Source organism: Zalophus californianus, chromosome 17 (genome assembly GCF_009762305.2).
Source record: "Zalophus californianus isolate mZalCal1 chromosome 17, mZalCal1.pri.v2, whole genome shotgun sequence".
In the NCBI taxonomy this organism is placed as follows: Eukaryota; Metazoa; Chordata; class Mammalia; order Carnivora; family Otariidae; genus Zalophus; species Zalophus californianus.
In genome coordinates this window covers 9,731,247-9,756,924 of record NC_045611.1, presented here as the reverse complement: position 1 = coordinate 9,756,924, position 25,678 = coordinate 9,731,247, and the positions used below count along the sequence as shown (strand labels likewise).

Below are 25,678 nucleotides of genomic sequence, written 5' to 3'. Positions count from 1 at the left end.
GATTACAGAACTGCAATTCTGGGAGGTTGAGTGACCTGTTGAAGGTCCCCCCATTTGGGAGTGATGAAGCTAGCACTGGAGCTCCAATGCCCACTGTCTCCCCTATGGTAGCTCTGCCCCGAGGCCCAGCACAAGCCCAGACATACTGAATTCAGGCTTCTTCTTCTTGCCAAGGTACAGGGCAGGGGGCAGTAGAGGAGGCCACTTGACCTCATAAAGCTATTGGCAGGATTACTGAGCTGGGTCACTCTGAAAGGCATATATTGTCCTAGAGGACTAGAGAGATTCCCTGGATTTCCATCCTCCGGGAATTGTAACTAAACCCCACAGTCCCACGCAGAGTTAGGGACCATCTTGGGATGCCACCAGTGCTTGCTTCATCCCCCCGAAGTAGACCACCCCACTGCTCTGGATGTAAATGGACTGTCTGGCCCTCCCTGCCCTCTGATAGTGAGCTCCTAAGCCAGGAAGGAGGTGGTATATCCCTGTAGATGTTTGCTGAGTGGATGGATCAGATGGATCCATATGGGGGTGGGGTTGGGGTATCTGTCATTTGCCGAGGTGCACTGTCTCAGAGACAAGCTCTCAGAAGCAAGGATGGACTAGAAGCCGCACGGACAGGGAGCGGGTGGCCTGAGGCCAGAGTCTCTGCAAACGGGTGTGTAACACTGTAGCAGGCAGCCGCACCCCCTGGTGGCTTGTCTGAGTCTCCTCGATGCAGTCACTTCTAGAAAGGTTGCTGTGGCTCTCTCAATTCTGGAGGCAGGGAGGGTGAGGGTGCTAGAACCCCACAGAGGAAGCAGCAAGCACATTTTCATTGGCTCCCTGAGATGGTCCATGAGACCGACTGGCTGGGGGTTCTGAAACACCTGTACCTGGAAATCGGATAGAACCTTCCCCCAATCCTATTTCCAAAGAAAAACCCAAGGCAGGAAAATGAAGCACTGGCAAAAGGTCAAGACTTCTCTGAGGCATCGAAGCCAAACTCCACTGGTGGTCTTTTGAGAACTGGCCCTGGCCGTCCTTCCCTCTCTTGCTGCTGCCACTCGATGAAAGAGTGACCCCAGCTTGCTTGCGCGTCACTAAGTGTGCTGGCCGAAATGGCCAGCATCCACGGTGACGGCAGTCTTCCAAGCATAGTGGAACGAGCCGGGATTTTCAAGGCGGGCAGACTTGGGTTTGAATCCAGACTTTGTCACTGATTAGCTGTGTGTCCTTAGGCAAATCCCTTTCCCTCTCACTGCTGCTTTCCTCCTTGACATTCTTTGTTCTTTACCACTGCCGGGTGATCCTGAGACTAAAAGAAGATGTCGTGGTCTTCATCCAGAGATGAGTAAATTATTGGAGGGGATAATGTCTGAGCCTTTAATTAAGTCTTGTTTACATGTTATAACGAATGCTCAACTCATTCAATAAGCAAGTAAAAATTGTAATGGTGCACTCGGGCCAGACAGGGAAGGACAGCAGCGCCGCCCACAGGCTAGAGTGGGTAATGGCCGTGGTGAGAGTGGCACCTTTGAAGGGGAGATACTCTGAGGGAACAGCTCTCTCTCTCCCCTTCTCCAGTTAGTGACCCTCACAACCTAGGAGGGGGCCCCAGGGTCATATATATGTAGACACTGTAGCACCATGGTTCCAATCCACAGACCTGCCACAAGTGGTCGGTGTGGTCTCAGGCAAGTCATTTAACCTGAAGGAGCCAGAACACACGGCTCTCACATAGCAATGGCAGCTACTAGGGTGGTGTTAGGATCACCACCCCTCTTACCTCCCACGAATGCAGGACCAGGGAGAGGGGGAATGGTTTAAAGATGATGTAACTTCAGAGTTGACTCTACCTGTACTTGACTACCTGATGCTTGGCCAAAGACCTGCCTTCCCCCGCAGCTTACAATTTCTAATGCCTACCTCTTAGGCATTGGTTCTCAACTGGGAGGGATTTTGGTCTCCAGGGGATAGTTGGCAATATACGGGAGCATTGTTGGTTCTCAAAACTGGGGGAATGCTATGGGCATCTAACGAGTAGAGGCCAGGGATGTTGCTAAACATCCCACAATACACGGGATCGCTCCCCACCACAAAGAATGATCCACCCCAAGATGCCACCAGTGCCAAGGCTGCAAAACACACTCTAAGGAGTTAGTGAGCTGAGTCACTCTGGAAGATCTGTTTGTTCTATCGGGATACTGGAAGAATCTCTGGAGTTCTCAATGGCGTAGCCTCTGTGGATTGTAACATCTCATACTCCGCTGGCACAGTTAGGGACCATCTTGGGACTGCAATGGCACTTCCTTCATCTTCCTACAATGGCTCTCACTTCACTTGCTCCTGGTGACCTCCCAGGCATCTCCCAGTAAGGCAGTCCCATGGAGCAGCACCTAGTTTCCGGAAGAGCAAAACCAATACCTCAAGGCATAAACTATTTTTACCTCTTCAGTCATGAGGTATGAATGAACACCCTGATACTTGCTGTGCAACACTCTTTTGATGGCAATTCCAAGACACTTCTGTTTGGTTGGTTGACTATTTTGTTTGGGATGGATGGATGTACCTTGAACTCTTCATTGTCTTGCTTAGAGTTTCTCAGCATCTGTATGTCATTTACTCAGGCTTTCAACAAATCTTATGAAGCATCTGCTCTGTAATGGGTCCAGTGTTAAGGGTTAGAAATGAAATCTTTGCCCGACATTCTCTGCCTGGTGACAGGGCCACTGTGCTGTAGGAGGGGGGAGGAAGCAGGCTCTAGGGTCAGAGACACATACTAACTGGGTCTGAATCGTGGCTCTGCTGCCAGTTAGCTGTGTGATGTTGGGAAAGTTACTCAACCTCTCTCAGCTTCAGTGTTCTCATGCCCCAAGCCTCTCAGACTTGTTAGAAGCACTAAATGACTTAATGGTGATGACAGAATAGATTTTAAATACCTTGGCTCCCTTCTTTAAATCCTGGCTCTTCCCCTTTTTCAGCCGTGTGACCTTGAGTACATGAAGTTCTAGGACCTCCTCTGTAAAGTAGAAATAATGTACCTGCTATGTACAGAATTGATGTGAAGATTAAGAGAGATGATGCCTATAAACCCGGTAGCCGGTTACTGCTGGCATGTTCTAAGTACTCAGAAAACAGAACCGTTATCATCATCACTATTACTATTATATTGCCTCACATCATCAGAGCTCAAATAGCTATTTTTGTCCACATTATTATTCTGGATCTATTTCAGTTACTTAAACAGCTGTGGGTGACTGAGAGTCAGGTATACCTGCCTCTTTTTTTGTGCCAAGACTCTGCAGACTGATAAGCAGTGGTAAAGGAAAACAACCCAGGCAGATGGGACCTCCACGGGGGCAGGTTTTGCATAATTCCACCTGCACACACACAGAGATAAATTGAACGCTCTCCCAAGCCACCTTCAACCATGGGATAATTTCTTTAAAACCTGCATGGAATCCCAAGTAATGAAAAACGATGAGGCTAATTACAGATTCCGCATTGTACACAGGACTGTCGGCTGTGTGTTCATACAGATTGTCTGGGTTGAGTCAAAGTCTGTTCAGAGCGCTCAGTGATAGAACCATCCAGAAGCTAATAGACCTAGCCCGTCATATCCATGGGGCAAAACTGCTGTATCATCTGGTCTTATAGCTTCCACAATGCCGAGAATTGCTTTGACAATAGAAGAGCCCGAAAATAAGTGTAAGTGGCCTCTGGTACCTGTACTTGCTAAGATTATCAGCTTATTCACTTGGAAACATGGCTGATTCCAGATTATAGAACTTTTAAAAACGATTTTCTTCCAGTAGGAAAAATAGCATATACTCAGTGGAGACATTTAAAAGTATGCCCCTTTAAAGAAAGAGAAAATAAAGGGAAAAAAAAAACATGTATATACCCATTACCCAACAATAACCCTTGCGTATACAGTTGACCCTTGAACAACATGGGTTTGAACTGTGTGGGTCCACTTACACATTGTTTACAATACAGGACTATAAATGCATTTTCTCTTTCTTATGATTTTCTTAATGACATCTTCTTTTCTCTAGCTCACTCCTTTGTAAGAATACAGTATATGAAACATATACAAAATATGTGTTAATTGACTGTTTATGTTATTGGTTAGGCTTTCAGTCAACAGTAGTTTATGGGCAGTTAAGTTCTGGGGGAGTCAAAAGTTATACATGGATTTTCAAAAGTCTCTGGGGTTTGGGGGCATGGGGTCAGTGCTCTAACCCTGGTGTTTTTCAAGGGTCAATTGTACTTTGTTGCTTTTTTCTTCCAGTATTTTCATATTTGGGGGTTGGTTTTGCTTTTCTTTGGCTCAGGGGTTTGACATTTTTTAGAAATTATAATCACACTGCTTAAAAAACCTGGCAGACTGCTTTTTCCCCCCTCTCAGAGACTCTTATTAAGCATGTTAAATTATCATGGCCACATAATACTCCAACAAATTAATATGTCAGAGTTTACTCAACTGTTTCCCCATTCCTGGACATCTAGGTTTTAATTTTTTTTGTTTTAGCTGCAACAAACAGTTTGAATATAATTTTTTTCTATTATTATTCCATTTGTAGGATTATTTCCTAGGGCTCTATTACCAAAAGTGGAATTACTAAGTTGGAGAAATTTAAAGGCTTTGCAAGATGTTTTATTTTTTTATTATTATTTTTTTAAGATTTTATTTATTTATTCATGAGAGACAGAGGGAGAGAGAGAGAGAGAAGCAGAGGAAGAAGCAGGCTCCCAAGGAGCAGGGAGCCCGATGCGGGACTCGATCCCAGGACCCTGGGATCGTGACCTGAGCCAAAGGCAGATGCCTAACCATCTGAGCCACCCAGGCACCCCCCTTGCAAGGTGTTTTAAAGACTTTTTAAAGACTCTACAAACATTTCCTACACTACTTGACCTCAGTTTCTTATTAGTGTGGATGAATTGCCATCTGCCTTCCCAACTTCTACCAAACCCTTTGTCTGTTATGGGGACCTTCCCACATCCACCATTCCCCCAAAGAACCCAGAGGATCTGACTGTTGTCCAAAAGCCATCCCTCAGAGATCAGTCCAGTTTGACCACCTAGTCAGTGAACCCCACTTTGGAGCAAGAGTGACTCAGCCACTCCATCCCCTACTCACCAACAAGTTGGCTGAGGCAGGGGACCCCTGAGCAGGAATGGGAAGTGGCTGGACCACACCTCCTCATCTTCCTACCCCCTAGCCCCCATTGAGTCTGTTTGCTGTCTCATTGCCATGGCAACCCCATCTCGAGGCTAACAGCTATTCCTTCATGCTTAGAGGAAAAAACTCAGCTGACAGACAAGCAAGAAATATGCAGGAAAGAAGATGCTAGCCCCCGGTGCCCCTCCAAGCCTCAGCAAATGGGCACAGATAATCAGAAATTAGACTTTAGCATCACACAGACTCTGACATAAGGAAGGTTCCGGGGCTAGCAAGGTCATCTGTTTGCAAAGCTAATTAAAATGGATGAAGATAAATCAAATTACCTCAGATCTCATCTCTGCTTGATGGAGAATCTTTCAAAACATAGGTCATTTTAGAGGATCTTTCTATCCTCTGGGGAATTATATGGCTTCCAGAAACAGCCTGAAACGGTCTTAAAGGCGAAGTGGGGTTTAACAGCATATCCCACTGCATCTTGTCAGTTCCATGTCACCAGCATCCCCCAGTTCCCAGATCTCACTGGTCTCCCGTCTCTCCTTGTCCAGTGCCCCACCTGCCAGTGTGCACCTCTGTTTGCGTCCAGGTGAAGGTCTCTCCCACTTGCTGTCCCCACAAAAGAGCCCAGCCATCAAAACTCAGCACACAGTGTCCCCCTCACCGACACTCCGTTCCCTGAATGAGCCATAAATTCTCTTCCACGACTCTGTTCTTGCCTCAAGTACATGCATTTCCTTTTCCCGGAAGACGCCTCCCTATCCTCAAAAACCCAACACAAATGCCATTTTCCTCTAAATTGAGTCATTTCCTCTCCTGGCTCAAACGCCTCTTCATTCATCCCTCCAGTATAGCTCTTCCCATGCTCTACTGGAATTGAGCGTTCCGGTGGCCTCCCCGCCTCGGCAGCCCTGGGCTTGTCTAGGGCAGGGGCTGTGTGCGTTCATCTCCCCGAATGCAGCCTGGTCGATACTGGAAGTTATTACCTTCTCAAAGCTGGGCTATTTGGTTGAAAGGGTACATTCTTCTATCTGGGGAGACGAAAATAACACCTTGAACTTCTCTGGCGCCAAGTTTCTAAGGAACCCAAAACCCTTGCTTGTAACAGCATCATCAAATATATACTGGGTTCCTAATGATGGTGTAATGGTTGAGCACTTGGGTGCTGCAACTGTTGTTATGGTTGTTGTTTGGGGATCAGAGCTCAAAGTTCATGTTTTATAAGCTTTTGGGAAAATTCCAAACATATTCAAAAGTAGCAGTAGAATACCGACTGCCCTCCCCCAACTGCATACCCATCTACCCAGCTTCCACAATGATTAACGTTTGGTCGATTTTGTTTTCTGTGTTGCCCCCACCCCACCCCACCCTACCCTACTATTTGTCAGCAGTGTCTTAAGGCAATCCCAGACATAATAGTTTCATCTGTCTGTATTTCATAAACCGTCTAGGTTAAAAATCCTAGCTCTGCTAGCTACTTTGTCTGTGACTTTAGGCAGGTTAATTAACCTCCCCTCTCCTCATTTTCTGTATATGTAAAATAAGAATAATTACAGTACATCCATCATGGGGTTATAATGAGGAGCAAATGGAATATTCCATGAAAAACACTTGATGCTTAGCATGTGCCTAGGGCATGCGCCGAGTGGTCAGTATTAGACATCAATTTACAGTGCAGTCCCAGCATCTGGGGCACGAAAGACAAATGACAGTGTCCATCAGTAATCACAGCTCTGGCAGCAGAATGAGGGCAGACCGGAGCGTGGAAAAACTGGAGCCTGGGACCAAAGAGGAGGCTGGGAAAAATCATCCTCCGGGATGGGGGCTTGAGAGGCGGAGACAACACACAGGGGGAGATGAGAGCAAAGACCTCCCGCAGAGTGGCTGCAGCAGGGGAGGTGCCTTCTGCAGGTGAGGGCTGAGTTTAGATTCTGGTGGCCTGGAGAGAGTGAGGTGGGAGATAATGAGTCACCTCTTGGGCAGCATGGGTGGGACATCCTCTGATGCTGATGGGGCATCCTGTGATGCGGCATCCTCAAAGAGACCCTGATTGTGTTAACACATGGTCCTCTTGTGTGCTGCTGGTTCTTTTACCTTGGAGTCACTTGCACATCTCCACGAAATACCCAAAGAAGCTTCCCTCTGCCCCTGCTCTGTAACCTCCATTCACTCCTGGGATGATCAAAGTGGAGTTGCTGCTTTACCGGCCATCACTTTTGTTTTTTTTAAGTGGTATTCTTTTACTTTTTTATTCAAGTATATTAACATACAGTGTTATATTAGTTTCAGGTGCACAATATAATGATTCCACAATTCTATACACTTCTCAGTGCTCATCAAGATAAAGTGTATTCTTAATCCCCATCACCTGTTTTCCCCACCCTGCCACCCACCTCCCCTCTGGCAACCCACAAGCTTCTCCTCTGCATTTAAGAGTCTGTTTGTCCTTTTCTTTGTTTTGTTTCTTAAATTCCACATATGAGTGAAATCATACGGTATTTGTCTTTCTCTGACTGATTTAACTTAGCATAATACCCTGTGGGTTCCTCAAAAAAATTAAAAATAGAACTACCATATGATCCAGTAATTCCACTACAGGGTATTTACTCAAAGAAAACAGAAACACTAATTCAAAAAGATAGATGCACCCCTATGTTTACTGCAGCATTATTTACAATAGCCAAGATACGGAAGCAAACCCATGTCCATCCACAGATGAATGAATAAAGAGGATGTGGGGTGTGTGTGTGTGTGTGTGTGTGTGTGTGTGTGTATATATGTATATATATATATATATATATATACATACATATATATATATAATATTACTCAGCCATAAAAAAAAAGAAATCTTTCCATTTGCAACAACACAGATGGACCTAGAGGGTATACTCACCATCACTTTTTAAAAAACTTACTCTACAATGAACACATGCTCATTGTGGACCTTTTTATAAACACAGAAAAAAAATAAAATCTCACTTCTCTGTGGAATCTAAACTAGTCACACTTACAGAAGCAGAGAATAGAAGAGTGGTTGCCAGGCGCCGGGGGAGGGAGCGCTGGGGGGCAGTAGTCCAGGGTACCAAGTTTCAGTTACACGAGCTGAGGAGGTTCTGGAGGTTTACCACAGAAGCATAGGGTCTACAGCTAACAACACTCTGTATACTGTACACTTAACGTCTGCCAAGACAGTAGATCTTATGTTAGGTGCTCTTATCATAAAACATAACTAAAACATAATTATTACAACGAAGAGAACAGGAGGAAGCTTCGGGAAGTGAGGGGTATGGGTGTGTTTATGGCTTTGACGGTGGTGATGGTTTCACAGGTGTCCGCTTATCCCCAAACGCATCAAGTTGTAATCATTGACTATGTACAGCTTTTTACATGTCAATTATACTTCGATAAGGTGGTTTAAATAAATCAGTAAAAATTTAAAACACAGATTAGGAAGAAAATGAAAACTAGCCATATCCCTACCACTCAGATGTAGCCAGAGCTGTTGGGTTGATACAACCGATTATTATCTACCTTCGTGTGTATTTTGCATAGATGTGGTCACACGGAATATGCAGTTACTTACTGCCCTCGTCATGTCAGTGAGATACAGAGCTCTCCTGTAATTCTCATAACTGCCCTACTCCCAACGAACGTTTTTCTCCAATTTTTTGCCTTTAAATATCAAATAAGGAATATTAACTATTAAAGTGGTGAATGTTTTAGTCATAAAGTTGTACTCTGCTTCCTTCATTTTGCTTCTTTTGAAAAGTTGTTGCTACCAGTAAACATAAGGAAAAAATCAATTATTTATCCTGCCTTTCCTATATGAATTGGTTATCACTTGTAATTAAATAATGGATGAAGGGACTTGTCTCCTTATAAATTATGGCAGCTAATAATCAGTCCTTGATTTTGGGCTTGTAACCTCCAGAGCCGTCTGAGAAATCGCTGTTGTTTTATTACCCAAACATTACCATGTGTTCATAATCTCTTTTTTAATGAAAAGAATGAATAGTTTAGCTGTAGACTGGGTGTGATTTTTTTTTTCAAGGTATTATTACCAGATTTCTGTCTATATGCAAACAATTATTTACTTGGTTGTAGTTATAGCTAAACACAATTTTATTTCTGGCCATTTGTTCTCACCGTGCAGAGCTCTGATTTGCATACCTTAATTCAAGGATACACATCTCTGCTAGCCGTTGGGTCACACTAGATCCTACTTTTCTTCCTCAAAAAGAAATAAGCCTTCCCACTGCATCTCCAGCGTGCAACTCCGCTTCTGATTTTTCTGCTCATGTCACAGTAAGGTCTGGCGCATTGTGCCATAGGTTGTAGGTTGCTCCATAACCCACTGATTCTAACGGATGCACACATATCATATGACTCCGCCACCACAGAGATCATCCCTTCCAACCAGGAGCACATGAAACTCAGTGGCTGGGTCCTTTGAGGGGCCACACAGAGCCAGTAAATGTGTTTAATTCATCGTAAAACAATATCCTGAAGGTTTCTTGATGCACTGAGCAGAAGTCAGGTTGTTTAATGTCTACACAAGGGTGCAGAACCAAAGCTGCCACCTGATTCCTTCCCCATTGCCCTGGGATGGGAGGGGCTGTAGCTGTGGCTCTCTGCCACTTTCTAACAGGCAATGATATATAAGCCAAGTGTTAAACTAGGCTCTACCCAGATATGAGAAAGGGGAACGCAGGCTCACTCTCTTGAGAGGGACCTTAGCCAGGCAGCGGGCTTGTCTTTCCTGTTCCTTGCCATGAGTCAGCCAAGCACAGTGCCTGATTTAGAGTAGGCAGTCAATATTTGTTAAATGAAGAACCAGTTAATCTCAAGGGTCTGAAACTTGAGAGCCCCTGAATCACCTAGAGGGGAGTATCTCTACAGTCTCAGCAAATAGGTATAGGGTGAGGCCAATACAGCACTTTAAAAGCCACACTTTGTGATTCTGATGGAGGCAACTTTCCATCCACCCTTTGAGAGAACCTAATATAACCAATGAGCATTTTGAGGTCAGAGGCCACCTTGTGTTCTTCTGGTACTGAGCACCTGCTGTGTACCACACACTCTTGCTAGTCCTAGTCCTAGGAATAGAGAAGAACCCAGTCTCCTGTGGGCAAGCCCCTGTCCAGGGTGTCATGTGAGTACTGAGGTGTGGAGCTGCCTGCCCGTGAGCCCACAGACCAGTGGGAGGGATGGAGAGGGGGTAATGAGGCATCTGCTCCCATAATACTGAAGGTCTCAACTGGAGGCGATTTGGCCCTCCAGGGGACATTTGGCAATATCTAGAAACATTTTTATTTATCAAACTGGGGAGTGCTACTGGCATTGAGTGAGTATAGGCCAAAGATGTTGCTGAATACCCTGCAATGTACAGGACAGCCCGCTCACAGCCGAGAATTCTCCGGCATGGAATGTAAATAGTTCCTCGGTTGAGAAACTCTTCAAGAGGGAAGGGAGTTAAGTGCCATAACCAAGGAACCAGTAAGGTGCATACCCAAGTACAGAGGAAGGCATTACTGGTGCCTACATGCAGGGCCCCAGGCCCCAGAACCTTCCTTCCTGTCTCGCACTTCATCCCAGGCTTGGGCACCTGGCAACCTGGTGTTAAGCGCTGGAGTTACACAGGGCTCAGGTGGAAGCCCGGCACCTCCATATTCCCCAGTTTCACCTTGGGCAAAGCCACTTTCCCCACACTAAACCTCAGTTTCATCTCAGCTGTCCTCCGTGAGCAACAGGGACTTCAGAAGAAACGGGAGAATATTTTTATGTTCCCCTGATTGACAGTCTGACCAACTCCCACTTAAACCTCACAGGCTTGATACAACAAAATGAGATCATGCCTATAGGGTGCTTTGCTCAGTGATAGCACATGCCAAGTGTTCATCCTATGTCAGCTGCTGTGATGGTAATGAACAATGCCCCCCACCACTCCATGGAGGTAATGCTTCTGCCTCGTCCTTTACATTTACCTGGTTTTTAGGTCCAGCTCTTTACTTGTGACTCTTGCCTTCTCCCAACACAACGTATGGATAGGTGTGACTCTCATATCACTACGGTGCTAGGTCCAGAGCCTCTAGCCCTCCCCTATCCTTTCTCTTTGAGTGAGGGGATCCTCAACCCCCCCCCCCAGTCAAAGTAGTAGAGAACCAGCTTTCTATGTGAGCACTTTGTTTGCAGGCACCTTGAATACAAACACAACCCCTCTCTTCTTTCTGTTCCTTACTTTGGGCCATTTACCATTGCCAGACAACTTGTCCCAGGCATATCGGCTCTGGTGGCCACCTCGAATTTGGCACCCTTGGCACCCCAGCCCTTGTCTCAACTACCGCTATGTCTAAATGACATAATAAACACTTCTCAATTCCCTTAGGTACTAAAAATGCCCCCAAACACCCGTAAGCAAGCCCTTTCTCTCCAAGCCTAAAGAAAGTCACCTCTGCCATCTAACCTGTAATTCCTAAAGGTCAGCAGGTCTGGCTGTCATTCTTTTGAAAATATGGCTACCCCTCTGAGAACTTTCAAGATTTTGAGGGGTCTTTGGCCTCCTTAGAGTTCTAACCCTTCTCCATAAACTGTCGCGTCTGGCAGCTACAGCTGAAAGCCCGCAGTCATCATGGAATGGTGTAGTTATCAATCTGTGACTAAATAAAACCAGATCATCTGCAAGCACGGTAGTTATATTCTTAGCAAGGAACCAGAGTCCTCTGAGCAGAAAGATAGAGACTCTCTCCCTAGTTAGAGGATTTTGCTAAAAGAGTCAAAGCAAAGGACCAAACAGTTGGAATTATATTTTGCAAGTTCTGCCACCATCATGTGGAATACCCTGATGGGGAGGGGGCTCAGGTTATTTTTTACCCATGTCCAACAGACTTGAGGAGCTTAAGCAATTCATGAGGATTTTCAGAGCATAACTCATCATCGCCCTCCATGTTCTTGTGGCCATCAATGACTCATTCTCTGAGTAGAGCAGTATTTCCTTGGATTAGTTACATGTCCTTCTATTGGCTGAGTGACAACCTTCTATTCGACCTTCAAGTCTCAGACTAAGAGTTACTTCCTTGGTTTTCATCCTTGCCCCATCCCCAACGGTGTCCTCTTTTGTGCCCCATCACAGTTCAAATGTCCCTCTTATGGATTGTACAACAGATATTTTTCTGCAGGGAGCAGGAATCCTCTCCTGAACCTTTTCCTCCTCCTTCCCAGAAACCTCACTCTCATGTTGGAATAAGCATCCACTGAGTGGCCACTTCAATTCTATCCCACTATCCAAATCCAACAGCGGGAAACATGGTTAAATAAGATAAAACAAACAGTGGAGAGAATTCACTGGATTGTTTTTCATCTTTCGCTTTAGTTCAAAATACAACAGGATAAGAATATATAGTTTGGCTTGATTATGGATTGCAGATTTTTGCAGAATAACTTGGCTTTTGGTTCAATGTTTAATTCATTTGAACCCCTCATTATCACGATATATTTTTGGTCAAAAGAGTCAGTGTCATCCAAGTACCCATGAGGGAAAAAGGACCAGTTACTCCATCCAGATTCTACTGTCTTGTTTTCTTCCTTGCCTTCCTTCTTCCTCACACTCAGAATGTTCTTTATCTCTTTTCAGCCAGTGTTCCTACTAACGGCCCCTTGAAAAATCCTCTTGGAGCATCTCCATTGTCCAGTGGCCAGGCAGATGCTTCTGAGAGCTACTCAATGTTTCCCCTTTTAAAGAAAATAACAGCCATCCTTGAGGACCAGAACTAGGGTGGGGCCGGACAGGTGACGAGGGTTAGAAGGTAAGAGGGGCTTCCTCTCAGGTGCCGACCCAGCACCTGCATGACCCTGAGAGTGAGTGCCTCCTTCAGTTCTGCACCCTTGTCACCTCCTTTTCTCCATCCTGGTCCACACCCTGCATTGCTGCAAAGACCCCATGTGCAACTGGTCCAAAAGAGCAGCTGACTGAATCTTTTTTCTGTCTTCCCAAGTGGGTCAATCCACAGTCCCTGACATGTTACTTCTTTGGTCACTCTTCCATTCCATCTAGGTCAAGATCTGGGGGCTCACTCACTTTAGACTCCTGGAGCTACTTGACAAAACACAGAAATTCCAGATTCCAAGTCTACTTGCAATGAATGCGTTACTTTTCAACACCCACTTTGTATTTTAAGCCATCCCAAAGATGGCTGTTGTTCATGTGAGTAATCTTCCATAGATGACATTGGTAGATGTGCTTCTTAATTATAGTATTACTCATTTCTTCCTTTTCAAACCTTTTAATTTATCACCTAATAGACACAGTGATCCATGGAATAACCCATCTTAATTTTTTTTTCCTATTTTAGGTGGCTAGGCTTATTATTATTCATGGCACAAGCCAAATGCTTTGATTATTAAGTGGTGTCATTTGTACCCTAATGACTTTGTGCCTTTCACACCATTCAAAAGGAAATTGAAGACCATGAAACATTAAATGAGATCCCAACAAAGATTGAGCATTGTTAACTCTCATTAGTCAAGTGTGAAAAAACGGACTACTCAGTTAGAAGGCATCTGGAGGCGGAAAGACAGTCTAGATTTGTATGGTCGGTGTGGCCACTGCATCCTTGGAAACTTTTTGGAATATAGCACCAAAGGCCCCAACCAAGCTTGCCAGCATCTTGCCCCACATTCACTTTTGCTCTTTGTCCCACCCCCCCCCCCCCCCCCCCCGGTCTCTTCTCAGTCTCTCCTTTCACATTCGGCCCCTTCTGCTTGGAATGGTCCCTCTCCTTTTTTTGTCTTAGTTCCTTTCTATTCATCCTTTAAATCCCAGCTCAGTTATCACTTCTTCAGGGAAGCCCTCCCTGATCTTCCCAACCAGATCAAATCCCCTATCCACATTCTTGTAACACCATCTTAGAGTTATCAAGGGGCAATCTTACATTTATTTGAGTCATTCTTTGATTGTCTATGTCTCCCACAAGACCATAAACTTCATGATGGCAGGGGATCTTGTAGGTGTTTACTCACCGTTGTCTTCCCAGGCTTCCAGAAACCCCACCTCTCCTCTTCTAGTCCCACTGCAGACAGAAATAAGAATGACTGTAACTACTGGTCCTTTGCAAACATGGTCTGAACCAGTTCATTTTTCCTGTAGGTCATGCGTGAATGCCATCTCGAATGCCAGTGGACTTTGTTGGAGCATGAACCAAGGGTACAGGATCAATTCTGATGGGTTGCAATCCATGGGGTCTAAATAAACAAATCAAGAACACATTTTTTAATCATGAGATTCTTTTTATGATTAGCCTATTTCATAAACAAAACTGTGAGGGCTTCAGGACAGAGAGAGCATATCTGTTTCATCCATCACTTTCTACACAGCTCCTCAACAGGGCTTTGACACTGTTTGAATGAGTGACTGACTGCATGAATGAATGGATAGAATAGCTATTATCATTTAACATATTAAGAAGGTGAGCAGAGATGAAGCAACTTGCTGGAATGACCCTGATGAGTCAAAGCAGAGCCTAGGACTCAGTGATGATCTCACTGCCTCCTGCCACCATCCACTTGGGATGGTACCAAGGTGGCCTCCCAGGCACAGGAAGTATCAGAAAAAGCTCAGAGAGCCTCTGTGCTCAGGATCTTGGCATCTTGAGATGTTTTAATGATGTGGCTCAAACTTCCTCCCACTGTCTGGATGGCACACCAGCTCTGGCTGGGATAGCCTGAGTATGCCGTGGAAAATCCAGCTGCCAACACCAGATCTGGCCAGCCGCATAGCTGGCAGTGGTATGTCAGACTGAATGTGAGGGGCCATGGCCCTGATGACAAACAGACTCCACTAGGCCACCCAGACAGCACTGAGCAGGCCACCAAGAGGCAGCTGCCTGGGCCAGGGGCTTTAGGATGTGGGCCAGATGAAACAGAAACCTCTTGTGTGGCTCAGCTGCATGGCATCTCACTCTCTCCACATACCTACTTGCTTATTCATTCATTCATTCATTCATTCATCCTGGAGGCTATCATATGCTAAATACTCCTATGCACTGGGGTCCCTGAGGTTGGTGCCACTGTCCCACCATCTGGAGCTGCCCTCTCCAATATGGTAGACGTGAGCCACGTGCAGCCACTGGGCACTTGAAGAGTGGCTCATCTGAATTGAAACATGTTGTGAGTACCAAGTATACCCTGGATTCCAAACATGTAGTACAAAAGGGAAAAAAAAAGGAATATAAAATATCTCATTAAGACTTCATTGTGTTGAGTATATACTGAAGTGATGATATTTTGGATAGATCTGGTTAAAGAAAATATATTACGAAAATTAATTTCACCAGTTTCCATCTACATTTGTTAATGGGAGTAACTAGAGAAATTTTAGGACATCTGTAGCTCACTTCCTATTTCTACTGCACGGCGCCGGTCCAGAGAGTTGTACTGTAGAGAAGAGCAGCTAAGTTCCAAGCTGGGGGTAAGTGTGACATTACTAGCTAGCCCAAGGTGCCAAGGGAGCCCAAAGGAGACTTGGCCCCAAGTGCAAGGGGCAGGGGTAGGAGGTGCAGAGCAGCTTCCTAGAAGGGTCCACATCTAAACCAGCCGCAGGACAAATGTGAGTTAGCTCCAGGACCAGCGCACTTCATACTCCGGGAAGGAACCTGATCTATACAGAGGCATAAAGCTGAGAAGCCCAGTGAGCTTCAGATAAGTCTCCAGTGGCCGGAGCAGAGGAAGTGTAAAGAAAGTAGTGAAGCCAGAAGCCAGAAAGCTGACCGACATCAGCTCCAGAAGATCAAGTCCAGTGCTGTCCAGCAGAAGTCTAACATGAGCCACGCTCAAAGTTTCCAGTTTTGTCGTGGCCACAATCAGAAAAGTAAAACGTGGACAAAATTCACCTTAGTAATATGTTTTACTTAACCTAGAATATTTAACGTGTTATCCTCACAACGTGCAATGGATGTCAACAATTCTGAATGAGACGGTATATATTCTGTCTTATTAAGCCTTTGCAGTCGGCCAGGTGGTTTACACTCGCAGCACAATGAAGTCTGTTCAAGGGCTCAGTGCCCCATGTGACTCGAGGCAGTGCAGGTCTGCCAGGCTTTTCTAGAGTGCGATGGGAAAAGGTTTTATTTTTGTGTTTTTTTTTAAAGATTTTATTTATTTGTTTGACAGAGAGAGATACAGTGAGAGAGGGAACACAAGCAGGGGGAGTGGGAGAGGGAGAAGCAGGCTTCCTGCCAAGCAGGGAGCCCGATGCGGGGCTCGATCCCAGGACCCTGGGATCATGACCTGAGCCGAAGGCAGACGCTTAACGACTCAGCCACCCAGGCGCCCATGATGGGAAAAGGTTTTAAGTGCAAGTGTATCTTAGAAAAATGCTAGCCCCAAATGAGAACAAGTAGCTTTTTGGAGGTTCTCACCACCACCTTTTGGGCACTCTCACCTACTGAGGTACCTCCGTTTATAAACGAGTAATTTGGGAACAAGGTCTCTTTCTGCGGACTCTACCTTACGATGGGGTTATTTGAGGGCAGTTTTGGAGTACAGATGGCAGAGCCCTGTCCTGGCTTTTGTCCAGAGTCCTGAAAAGGGGAAGCCGCTCTCTCAGCTCCCAAGTGGTTCTACCCACCTTTCACATGGTGACCAGGGACAGAGTCCTTCGATTTTCACCTTTAGGTTTCTCTTCTGTGAACCCACGGTGTGCAGATAAAAAGCAATGTATATACCTCATACATTAAGCAATGCCTTCATACTGTACATGTAAAGAATTGCTAAAAAAAAAAAAAGGTAATTCTTTCCTTCTAAGCTGTCATCAGAAGGACTCTTTCACATCTCCAGGAGCAGCATTAGAAGATGTAAACTCAAACAGCATGGCTGGGGATCAGACTACTTCAGTCACCTCTTGGAAAGACTCCTAACCCTTTCTCTATCCCCCACATAAGGAACTTCAAGGGGTCAGTTCATTTCACAGGGGTGCCTGGGTGGCCCAGTCGGTCAAGGGTCTGACTCTTGGTTTCAGCTCAGGTCATGATCTCAGGGTCCTGGGACTGAGCCCCATGTTGGGCTCCACGCTCAGAGTCGGCTTCAGATTCTCTCTCTCCCTCTGCCCCTCCCACTTCTGTGCACGCGCTCTCTCTCAAATAAATAAAATCTTGAAAGAAAAGAAGAAAGAAAGAAAGAAAGAAAGAAAGAAAGAAAGAAAGAAAGAAAGAAAGAAAGAAAGAAAGAAAGAAAGAAAGAAAAGGAAGGAAGGAAGAAAAGAAAGAGAAAGAAAGAAAGAGAGAGAGAGAGAAAGAAAGAAAGAAAGAAAGAAAGAAAGAAAGAAAGAAAGAAAGAAAGAAAGAAAGAAAGAAAGAAAAAGAAAGAAAGTCCCCAAAATATGCAGATTAGAGCCAGCCGTTTGGGGGGCTTTTTTCTGGTATCACAATAAGGTTTAACTGGTAGGAAAACGCTTTTCAGTTTCTCTGGGCTCTGTCTTATTGGAGAAGCAGCACAAAAATTGTTCTGAATCTCCAAGGAGTTACCAGGTGCTTAATGACTTGCCAGGGTAATAAACAACTGAATTCTGGGAAGTCATTATGTGAGACATTACCTACCACCTTCCTCTGCCTTTGAGAATTAAATTAAACACAGTCTGGGTGGAATTGGGAAAAAGCATGGGTTTTGAAGTCTGACAAACATGAATTTGAGCCACGATTCTGTCACTGATAGCCACATAATCTTTGGACAAATTGCTTATATCGTTGAGCATCAAGGTACTTACCTGTAAAATGGGTAAAATATAGATCTTGCAAGGTAAGAATTATGGAGGAAAGATAAGAAGGTTGCTTATTTATTGCTGCATAACAAATTACCCCCAAAACTTAGAGGCTTAAAACAACACTTATGATCACACTTTACGTGGGTGAGGAATCTGGGCATGGTTTAGCTGGGTCCTTTGGCTGAGGATCTCCCAAGGCTTCGATCAAGGTGTCAGCTAGGGATACAGTCTCATTTCTAGACTTAACTGGGGAAGGATCTGCTTCTGAGCTCTCCCATTGATTGCTGAAAGAATCTAGTTCCTCATGGGCTTTTGGACTGAGGGTATTGCTTCCTTACTGGCTGTTGGTGGGAGGTCTCCTTCAGTTCCTTGCCATGTAGGCTCTCCACAGGGCAGCACACAACATGGCAGTTTGTGTCATCTGAGAAAATAGGGAAGAAGAGTCAGAGAAAGAGAGAGACGACCAGGCAGAAATCCGTCTTTTATAACCTAACCTTGGAGGTGACATCCCATCACTTTCGCTATATTCTGCTGGTCAGAAGCAAGTTAGGAGGTCCAGCCCACATTCAAGGGAAGGGGATTATACATGGGTGTAAGTGTCAGGAGGAAAGGACGGTTGGGAGCAATTTTGGAAGCTGTCTGCCATGATCTTTAACATTCTCAGTAAATAGTTGTAATAACCAGACATGACAGCATTTTGAAAAGCAATGTTCACCACAGAAATAAAAGAAATATACTGGCATATGTATTAGGGTCAGGAAATTTAACAATCATATGACACTATCAGTCTATAAAAGAGGCTGATGCTAACCAATGCTAGGTTTCCCAAAGACTACATTTAAAGATGCATTTAACTTATATTAAATACTGATTTGAATTTGAAGGCCAAATGGCAAAGTTTGGAGTTAAAAGGCACTAATTTCCCCTACCTAATGTTTTATCATATATCCAAATCCCTTTCTAGTTATTTTAGGATGTCCATGTTTTTATGGGGATGTAAATAAAAATATGCATCTCAGTTTTCTCAGTTAGCAATATTATAAAGGCTTTTAATCCTGCTGTACATTCTTTATAATTAGTAGCTTAATCGCAAGATAATATTTCTATTCCATAGATAAATGTAAGAGCCATGGTTTACTTAACCATTCCCTTATTCTGTGATATATAACTTGCTTCAGTGTTTTAGCAATGCTGTGATTGAGTATCTTTTGTATGGTAAGTTTTTTCCCCCACAATTTGAATTATGTCTTTAGGATAAGTCCCAGAAAAGCAATTAGAGTATGCACATTTTAATGGCTCTGTCAAGTTTCTATCCAAATGAGAAGACAGCTTTGTTTTTTTAAGCAAACATTACTCCATCAGCCCCAGATTGAGTTCCTCCAAGACAGACATCCTACCTTATTTAAATTAAACAAAACAACAACAACAAAAAAAACAAAACAAAAAAACCATGGCGCCTAGCCTGTAAGGACATTTAATGAATATTTTGTGGAACAAATGAGTGAACAAAAACATTTTAAAATCTGAGACTTTAGGAAAAATATTTAGGCTAGATCTCTTACAACTTTTTTTTTTTAATTAAGAGATGTTGTATTTCCATTTAGATTTCCCTGAGTTGTGGAGGACCTATTCATGCCAAGTGTCGGGTAGTGTTACCCTTTCCTTATCTCATTTTCTCCTCACAGCGCCCCCTACAGTTCATTCTCCGCACAGCCACAGAATGAAATGCTCAAGCATAAATCAGAGGAGGGCACACGCTTGCTTTTTTAGAGGGGCTTGATCTGACAAGCCCCCATCATTTAAAGGAAAACTCGGTCTTCTTCTCTGGGGAGAATAGTAGTTCTGGAGAAATTTCTACTTAGGTGGAAACAAAATTTCCACCCAAAAACCAGGAGTCACCGAAGGGAATTTTCCTGAATATAGTTTAGCCTAGGCAACGGGTCATTTTAGTTAAACTATGAATCAGAGTTATGTACCATTTTGGTAAGCAGGGCACAACTGACTCTGAAAAAAAATAATTTTACTGGTCAAAATTTACACTGGCTGATGCGCCCTGTGTCTCTTAGAATTTCACAGTACTCTCCTCCCCACCCCACCCCATCCCCGACTTTTGTTTTTTAAGAAAATTTCTTATTTCAGGAACTATCACTTTCATTTCTTAGACCCAGAAGGCCAAGTTGCTTGCACAAGCTCGGAGAGCGTGAGTGACACAACCAGAATTTATTTGCCCCCAGTGTCCCAAACCATCGCTGGCTTAGCGGCTAACCTTGAACCACAGCGCCCCCAGGTGGGCGGCGAGTGGTTTGGCTTTTCCACCTGGGCGACTCCTCACCCAACCGGCGCTTCCTTTTTCTCCTTTCAGGTGAAGGAGGCCATGCAGCGGATCCACGACCGGGGGAACATCGGCAAATTAATTCTGGATGTAGAGAAGACCCCGACTCCACTGGTGAGTCAAAAGCAGAGGGTCCGTTCAGTTCAACACAAGAGGGTCTATCAGGTGTGGGCACAGGTCGGGTAGGGGGAAATACAAGCAGTTCTGGCTCGCACAGCAGACCCGCGTAATCAAATGATGGTGCAAATGAGCGATTAGTCACAAAACTGGGATGCAGGCTAAAAGGGAAAGGAAGATACTTCAGTGAGAACATTTCAAGAGCAATCCGAGGGCAGTCAGGAAAGGACAGGAGTAATCGACCTGTGTCTATGACAAGTGCTGTCTCTTGGCTGCCACAAGTGGGAGGAATTCCTGGTAAAATCAAATAAACTCACATTCACATATTCAACAGATGGAGGCTACTTGCTTCCGAGATGCCTGCTGATGATTGCATTGCTTTTGTTTCCTTTCGTCGGGATGATACCCTTACATCCAGGGATCCCACCGGGAGTGAAGCATGTCACACTCTTGCAAGGGCCACTGGTCCAGGGTGGGGGAGAAGGCAGTGTAGTGTGGCACACAGAGCGCCATCAGGCTGCGTGGATTCGAAGCCTGGCTCTGATGTCCTGTGTGTCACCCTGGGCGATTATTCTGCCACTCCGTCCTCAGTATCCCTGCCTGTAAACTGGAGATTGATCAGTTCTCTCAAGTCAGGTGAGAGATGATGAGACACATAAAGCATTGGCTCGTCCATCCCAAGTTCTAGGAAAGGTTTCACAAAGAAAATACTTAGGAAGGGCTTTTTTCTTTGTTTAGTCTTAAACCTGCATCAGGCATTTGTAAAAGAGAAAGAACTAAAATCTTTGCATGTTTTACTCTGTGTGTGTGTGTGGTTTTTTTCAAGTGTTTCCTTGGCTTTTGTAACCACAATGTAGTGTGGGAATGGCAGTCATTTCACTCAATGAAGGATGACTTCATGAGAGGGCATTTTACAAAATGCAAGTGACTGATTACAATCGGGACTTTGTCTATTAAGTGTTTACTAAGTCCCAGGACTCCGCCAGCAAATGTTTGAAGGCAGATGAGGGGTTGAGACAAGCGAGGAGAAGGGGGCTGGGTCCCAGGTCTTCTGTACACCTATGTTGTTCTTAAAACACATGACCAGACCTATTGTACCTTATCAGTAGAGGAGATCTAGAGCCAGCCTGGACAGTTTGTTGCTTTTAAGTAGGATAGCTGGCATCAGCTTCCCTCCTGTCTCCATAACACATGAGGTCCCGCTGGGCCCTCAGGCTTGAGGAAGGCCTGTTTGACCACAGGGAATTCTCATCAGAGCAGGAGCTGAAAAGCCCAATTCTGAGTATAACAGCTCAGGGCCTTCCTTGGCGTATGCTATGGCCCTTGTTCCTAAATCTCAGGAGGGCTCTTATGAGGCTTTGGCTAGAGCCAAAATCCACGTCTTCACAGAAATGCCATTCCAATGCGGGGGATGTAGACAACAAGGCAGACAAACGCATGTGTGTTAGCCTTATTGTTCTGGCTCTTAGGAAGTGACAGCACCAAGATTTGAACCCTGGCCAGTCTGTGCAGTGGATGCTCTGAGTGCCCCCATGTCCCCCAGTACCTGACCCCTCTGTCTGAGAGCCCCCAGCCACAGGGGCATGTTTGGCCAGTATGTACATAACTGCCAGAGATGCCAGAGTAGCCACTCCTTGGCTTCTTACCTCCTCACGTGGGACAACTGTGAGGGGTGTCCCTCACTGGCTCCCAGTGGTCCCCGGCATGACTGAGCCCCAGCTGCCCACAGTAGGAGCCTACTTATTAGCACACACTGTACTGACTTCCTGGCCTTTCCTGCCTCGTGTCCTCCCTCCCTACCCGGGCTTCCTGGCATCATCTCCCAGCTTCCAAATATTTGCACTCAAATCCTTATCTCAGAGTCTGCTTCTTAGGACACCCAACATAAGACGGCCAGCACCACAATGCCTTCCTGGGAGGAAAGCAACCCTAACTCTTAGCCCTCAAAGAAGTCCTTCCCAAGGGGGCTTCCTCAGATGCTTGAAGAAGGTGAGAGACAGACCGCAGACCCTCTAAAACGTCCTCTGTTGAACTGCAGATGGCCAACGACAGCACAGAGACCAGCGAGGCGGGGGAGGAGGAGGAGGACCACGAGGGAGACAGCGAGAACAAGGAGCGGATGCCCTTTATCCAGTAACGCAGGACCCAGGCAGCAGAATGTGAAGGACGGTCTGGAACAAGACGAGCCGGTCGAGAAAGCTCTTCTGTACCCCAGTGAACAAATGCTGTAGTCCACTGTGTGTTGTGTTTGTCTGCAGTCAGCTGAGCTAAAAGCTGTTGATCACTGTTGTTTTTGAAATTAAGTGCCAAGCCCATTCCATGCAGTATTATGTCCCTCCCTCATCTGTGTATCACACTCTCCCCCCTCTCCTACTTCAAAACCATCCGTCTTTGGGTCCTTCTTGACAGTTCTAGAACAGCCTTGCAAATTAATACAAGCCCAGAGCCCAAAGCCTATGAGACCAGACATAGGCAAAGACAAGTTTGGGTTGAAAGGTGTTATCATAAAAGCAGTGTCCAGATCCTAGAATTCTTCGGGCCAATGACACTTTTTGCTGCCAGCCACCCGTGATTCTGACAAGAGCACTTGCCAGTGTGGCTGGCAGAAGGAGGGTAGGCCAGGAGGTGCTTTTATGAGCCCATACGTTTAGGATCTCTCCAAATAGTACTTTCCCTCTCCCCATTTGAGAGGCACCTTCCTTACATCCATTCAGTTGTTTATTGGTCAAAAGGTTGAACCATTCTCCTCTAGCATCAGCCTCTGATGCTTGATCCCTTCACTGGTTCTTAACCATCAATACAGGAGTTTTCAGGATAGAAGATGGGTCAACAGCATGAGTTTGAGCATCAGCCACAGAGATTTCTCCTCTGAAACCAGGTCTCATGAGCAAAATCCCCCCACCCCGGCCGCCCGCCATATACATTTTCTTTTAATTCTAAGAACACTCACCACGTGTGGGACTATTTCAGAAGTCATTACTGAGATTTGCCTATGTTTGCACACTTGCCATGGGCATTACCGATTTTGCTCTTTTCATTTCCAGGTAGTGAGCAGCTACCTTTACCAAGGATCCCCCAAGGAAGACCTCCCTGGTAGACCATATTAGGGGAAAAAAAAAAAAAATCAATGAGTATCTCTTTTCTTGCCAAAGCATGTTCTGACATGTAACAAACTCTAGCGATAAAAACGGTTGATGTTCAGTATCTGATGCCAAATGTGCAGTTCCTCTCCTCTAAAATACAAAATTATGGTGCAGACTCTTCGCAAGCCCCTGCTTTTTGGAAACCAGGGACCAAACTACTTGATTATACACCATTGTCTAATTTTCCAGCTCCTACACTCTTAAGACACCCCACACCCCGCCCACCATACTTGATATGTCTCAAGGTGAACAGTTCCCCTGAAGGATGAGAGAGAGGCTCAGTGTCTCCATAGGGGGGGCTCCTTATTCCCTCCTCCCACTCCTTTTGGCTCAAATGGTGATTCCTTCACTCACAAACAGAGCTGGAGACACAAGGAGCCCACATGATTAGCACCCCAAGTCACTTTGCCTTCTGGAACACCTTGGAGGGCTCCCTGATTGCCCCATCTCTCCACCAGTGAGCCTCAGGGTAGACCCAACTCTTTCCCCAAATGATGGGAAGGAATGCATTCCAGCAATTACCTTTTTATTTCCAAAGTCCCTTTATAAGAACAATCACCTCATTAATCATGTTCTTTTTTCCTGCACTAAGCTTGTGATGGTGACATTTATGCCAAATATTTATCTGAAGGGAGTTTCTCCTCATTGTGAATGTACATATAAAATATGGGGACAAGAAAGGGCGCTTCCATCTGATGAGCAGAGAGATGAGAGTATCTCAGAAGAAGACACTCACATCATCTTCTCTTCATACCCCAGGACTCACCAATATTTCATTTCTGGGCCATTTAGAAAGATAATGTGGAGAGTTTTCACACACCCCACCCAATACTTTCACTAAAATGCTGTATTCTTGGTCATGTTTCTCCCATAACCAAGCTGACAATGATGTTTGAAGAAGAACCACTACCCAAGTGACATTCCTGGTGAGCTGGACAGAAATGGCATTTTCTAGGGCTGGGGTAATAAAGAGCCACTGGCCAAATCAGGGCTGTCCTCTGCGAGGGGAGTGGGAGCTCTATGTGCAGAATCCAAATGGCCTTTGTTCTTGTCCAGAGGAGAGGCGTTAAAGAAATCATGCTTCCCCAAATCTGTTTTTCAACTAGCAAAATTAATACAGTCATCATATATAATGGCAGTTGGTTAAACAAAACCCTTTTGTCACTCCAGAATACAGGGTGAGAAGAGAAAACTAGAGTTTGACTATCAAGGTCCAGTTATGCCATTAAGAACAGAAGAAAAGAAAATGCCAAAATTAGCCATTTAATGCACTCTCGTTTTAAGCACCTTCTTCCTGTCACGTGACTGGTTTTCTGAAGGAAGTATAAGGAAAGTCTCAGTTTGCCTTAAAGGAACTGTGAAGGCTTCTCTGTCATTTAAACTTGATTGGAGTGAACTGAAACATTGTCTAACGTATTTGTGGCTTTAGAGCTTTTGTTACATTGTGCCTACAAAGCAAATTATGTTTACATAAAATATATAAATAAAGTATTCAGCATAGCATAACCTTGCCTGGCATATTGGTGACTCCACATAAACAGTTGTTGGAAAAGCAGCCCCAACTATTAAAATGCAAGAAGTGGGTGACTCAAAAAGGAAAAAAAAATACGTGATAGAAGAATTTTCAAATGAGAAACTAAAGACTGTGTAGAGAAAATAGGAGGCACGATGAGACAAGCCTTTAAAAAAAAAAAAATTCAAGTTCCCTCAAGCAAGAAAGTATAACCACTAAATAAAGTAACTATTGAAGACATCATATAATGACAATAATTATAATCGCGCTTATGAGGTACCTACAATATGCTGTTAAGAGAACTGTATCTCTATATAAACTAAAGTTAAATAACATACATATTAATTTGCCTACCCTCCCAATAGCCCTGAGAGGTAGGGTTTATCATTACACCCATTTTATAGGTGACAAGACTGAAGATTAAGGTTCTGCACTTGCCCAAGATCACATCACTAGTAAGTGATGGGGCCAGGATTTCGAGCCAAGCTAGAACCCATGCTCTTAATCACCCTATCATGCTTCTTGGCTTAACTAGGGTGAAATATGATGCATTTCAAATTACCATCCCTTGTTCTCTAGAAACTCTTCAAGTATTCTGTTTCCTCTGATTTCAAGGATATGTTTGTAAATTTGTTCTGTTTTGTAGCCAATAATA

The 25,678-nt window shown here is 44.7% G+C and overlaps 1 protein-coding gene across 1 annotated transcript in view; it reads left to right on the top strand.

Moving 5' to 3' along the window:
• The window catches only part of VAT1L (vesicle amine transport 1 like), a 142,609-nt gene extending 117,593 nt beyond the window's left edge, over nucleotides 1-25,016 (top strand). Inside the window, exons 8-9 of the mRNA XM_027620130.2 lie at nucleotides 20,281-20,364; nucleotides 22,406-25,016. Of these exons, the coding sequence (XP_027475931.1) occupies nucleotides 20,281-20,364; nucleotides 22,406-22,504 (183 nt within the window). The 3' untranslated portion in view covers nucleotides 22,505-25,016. The remainder of the gene's footprint in view (nucleotides 1-20,280; nucleotides 20,365-22,405) is intronic.
• Nucleotides 25,017-25,678: the final 662 nt, after the last annotated feature.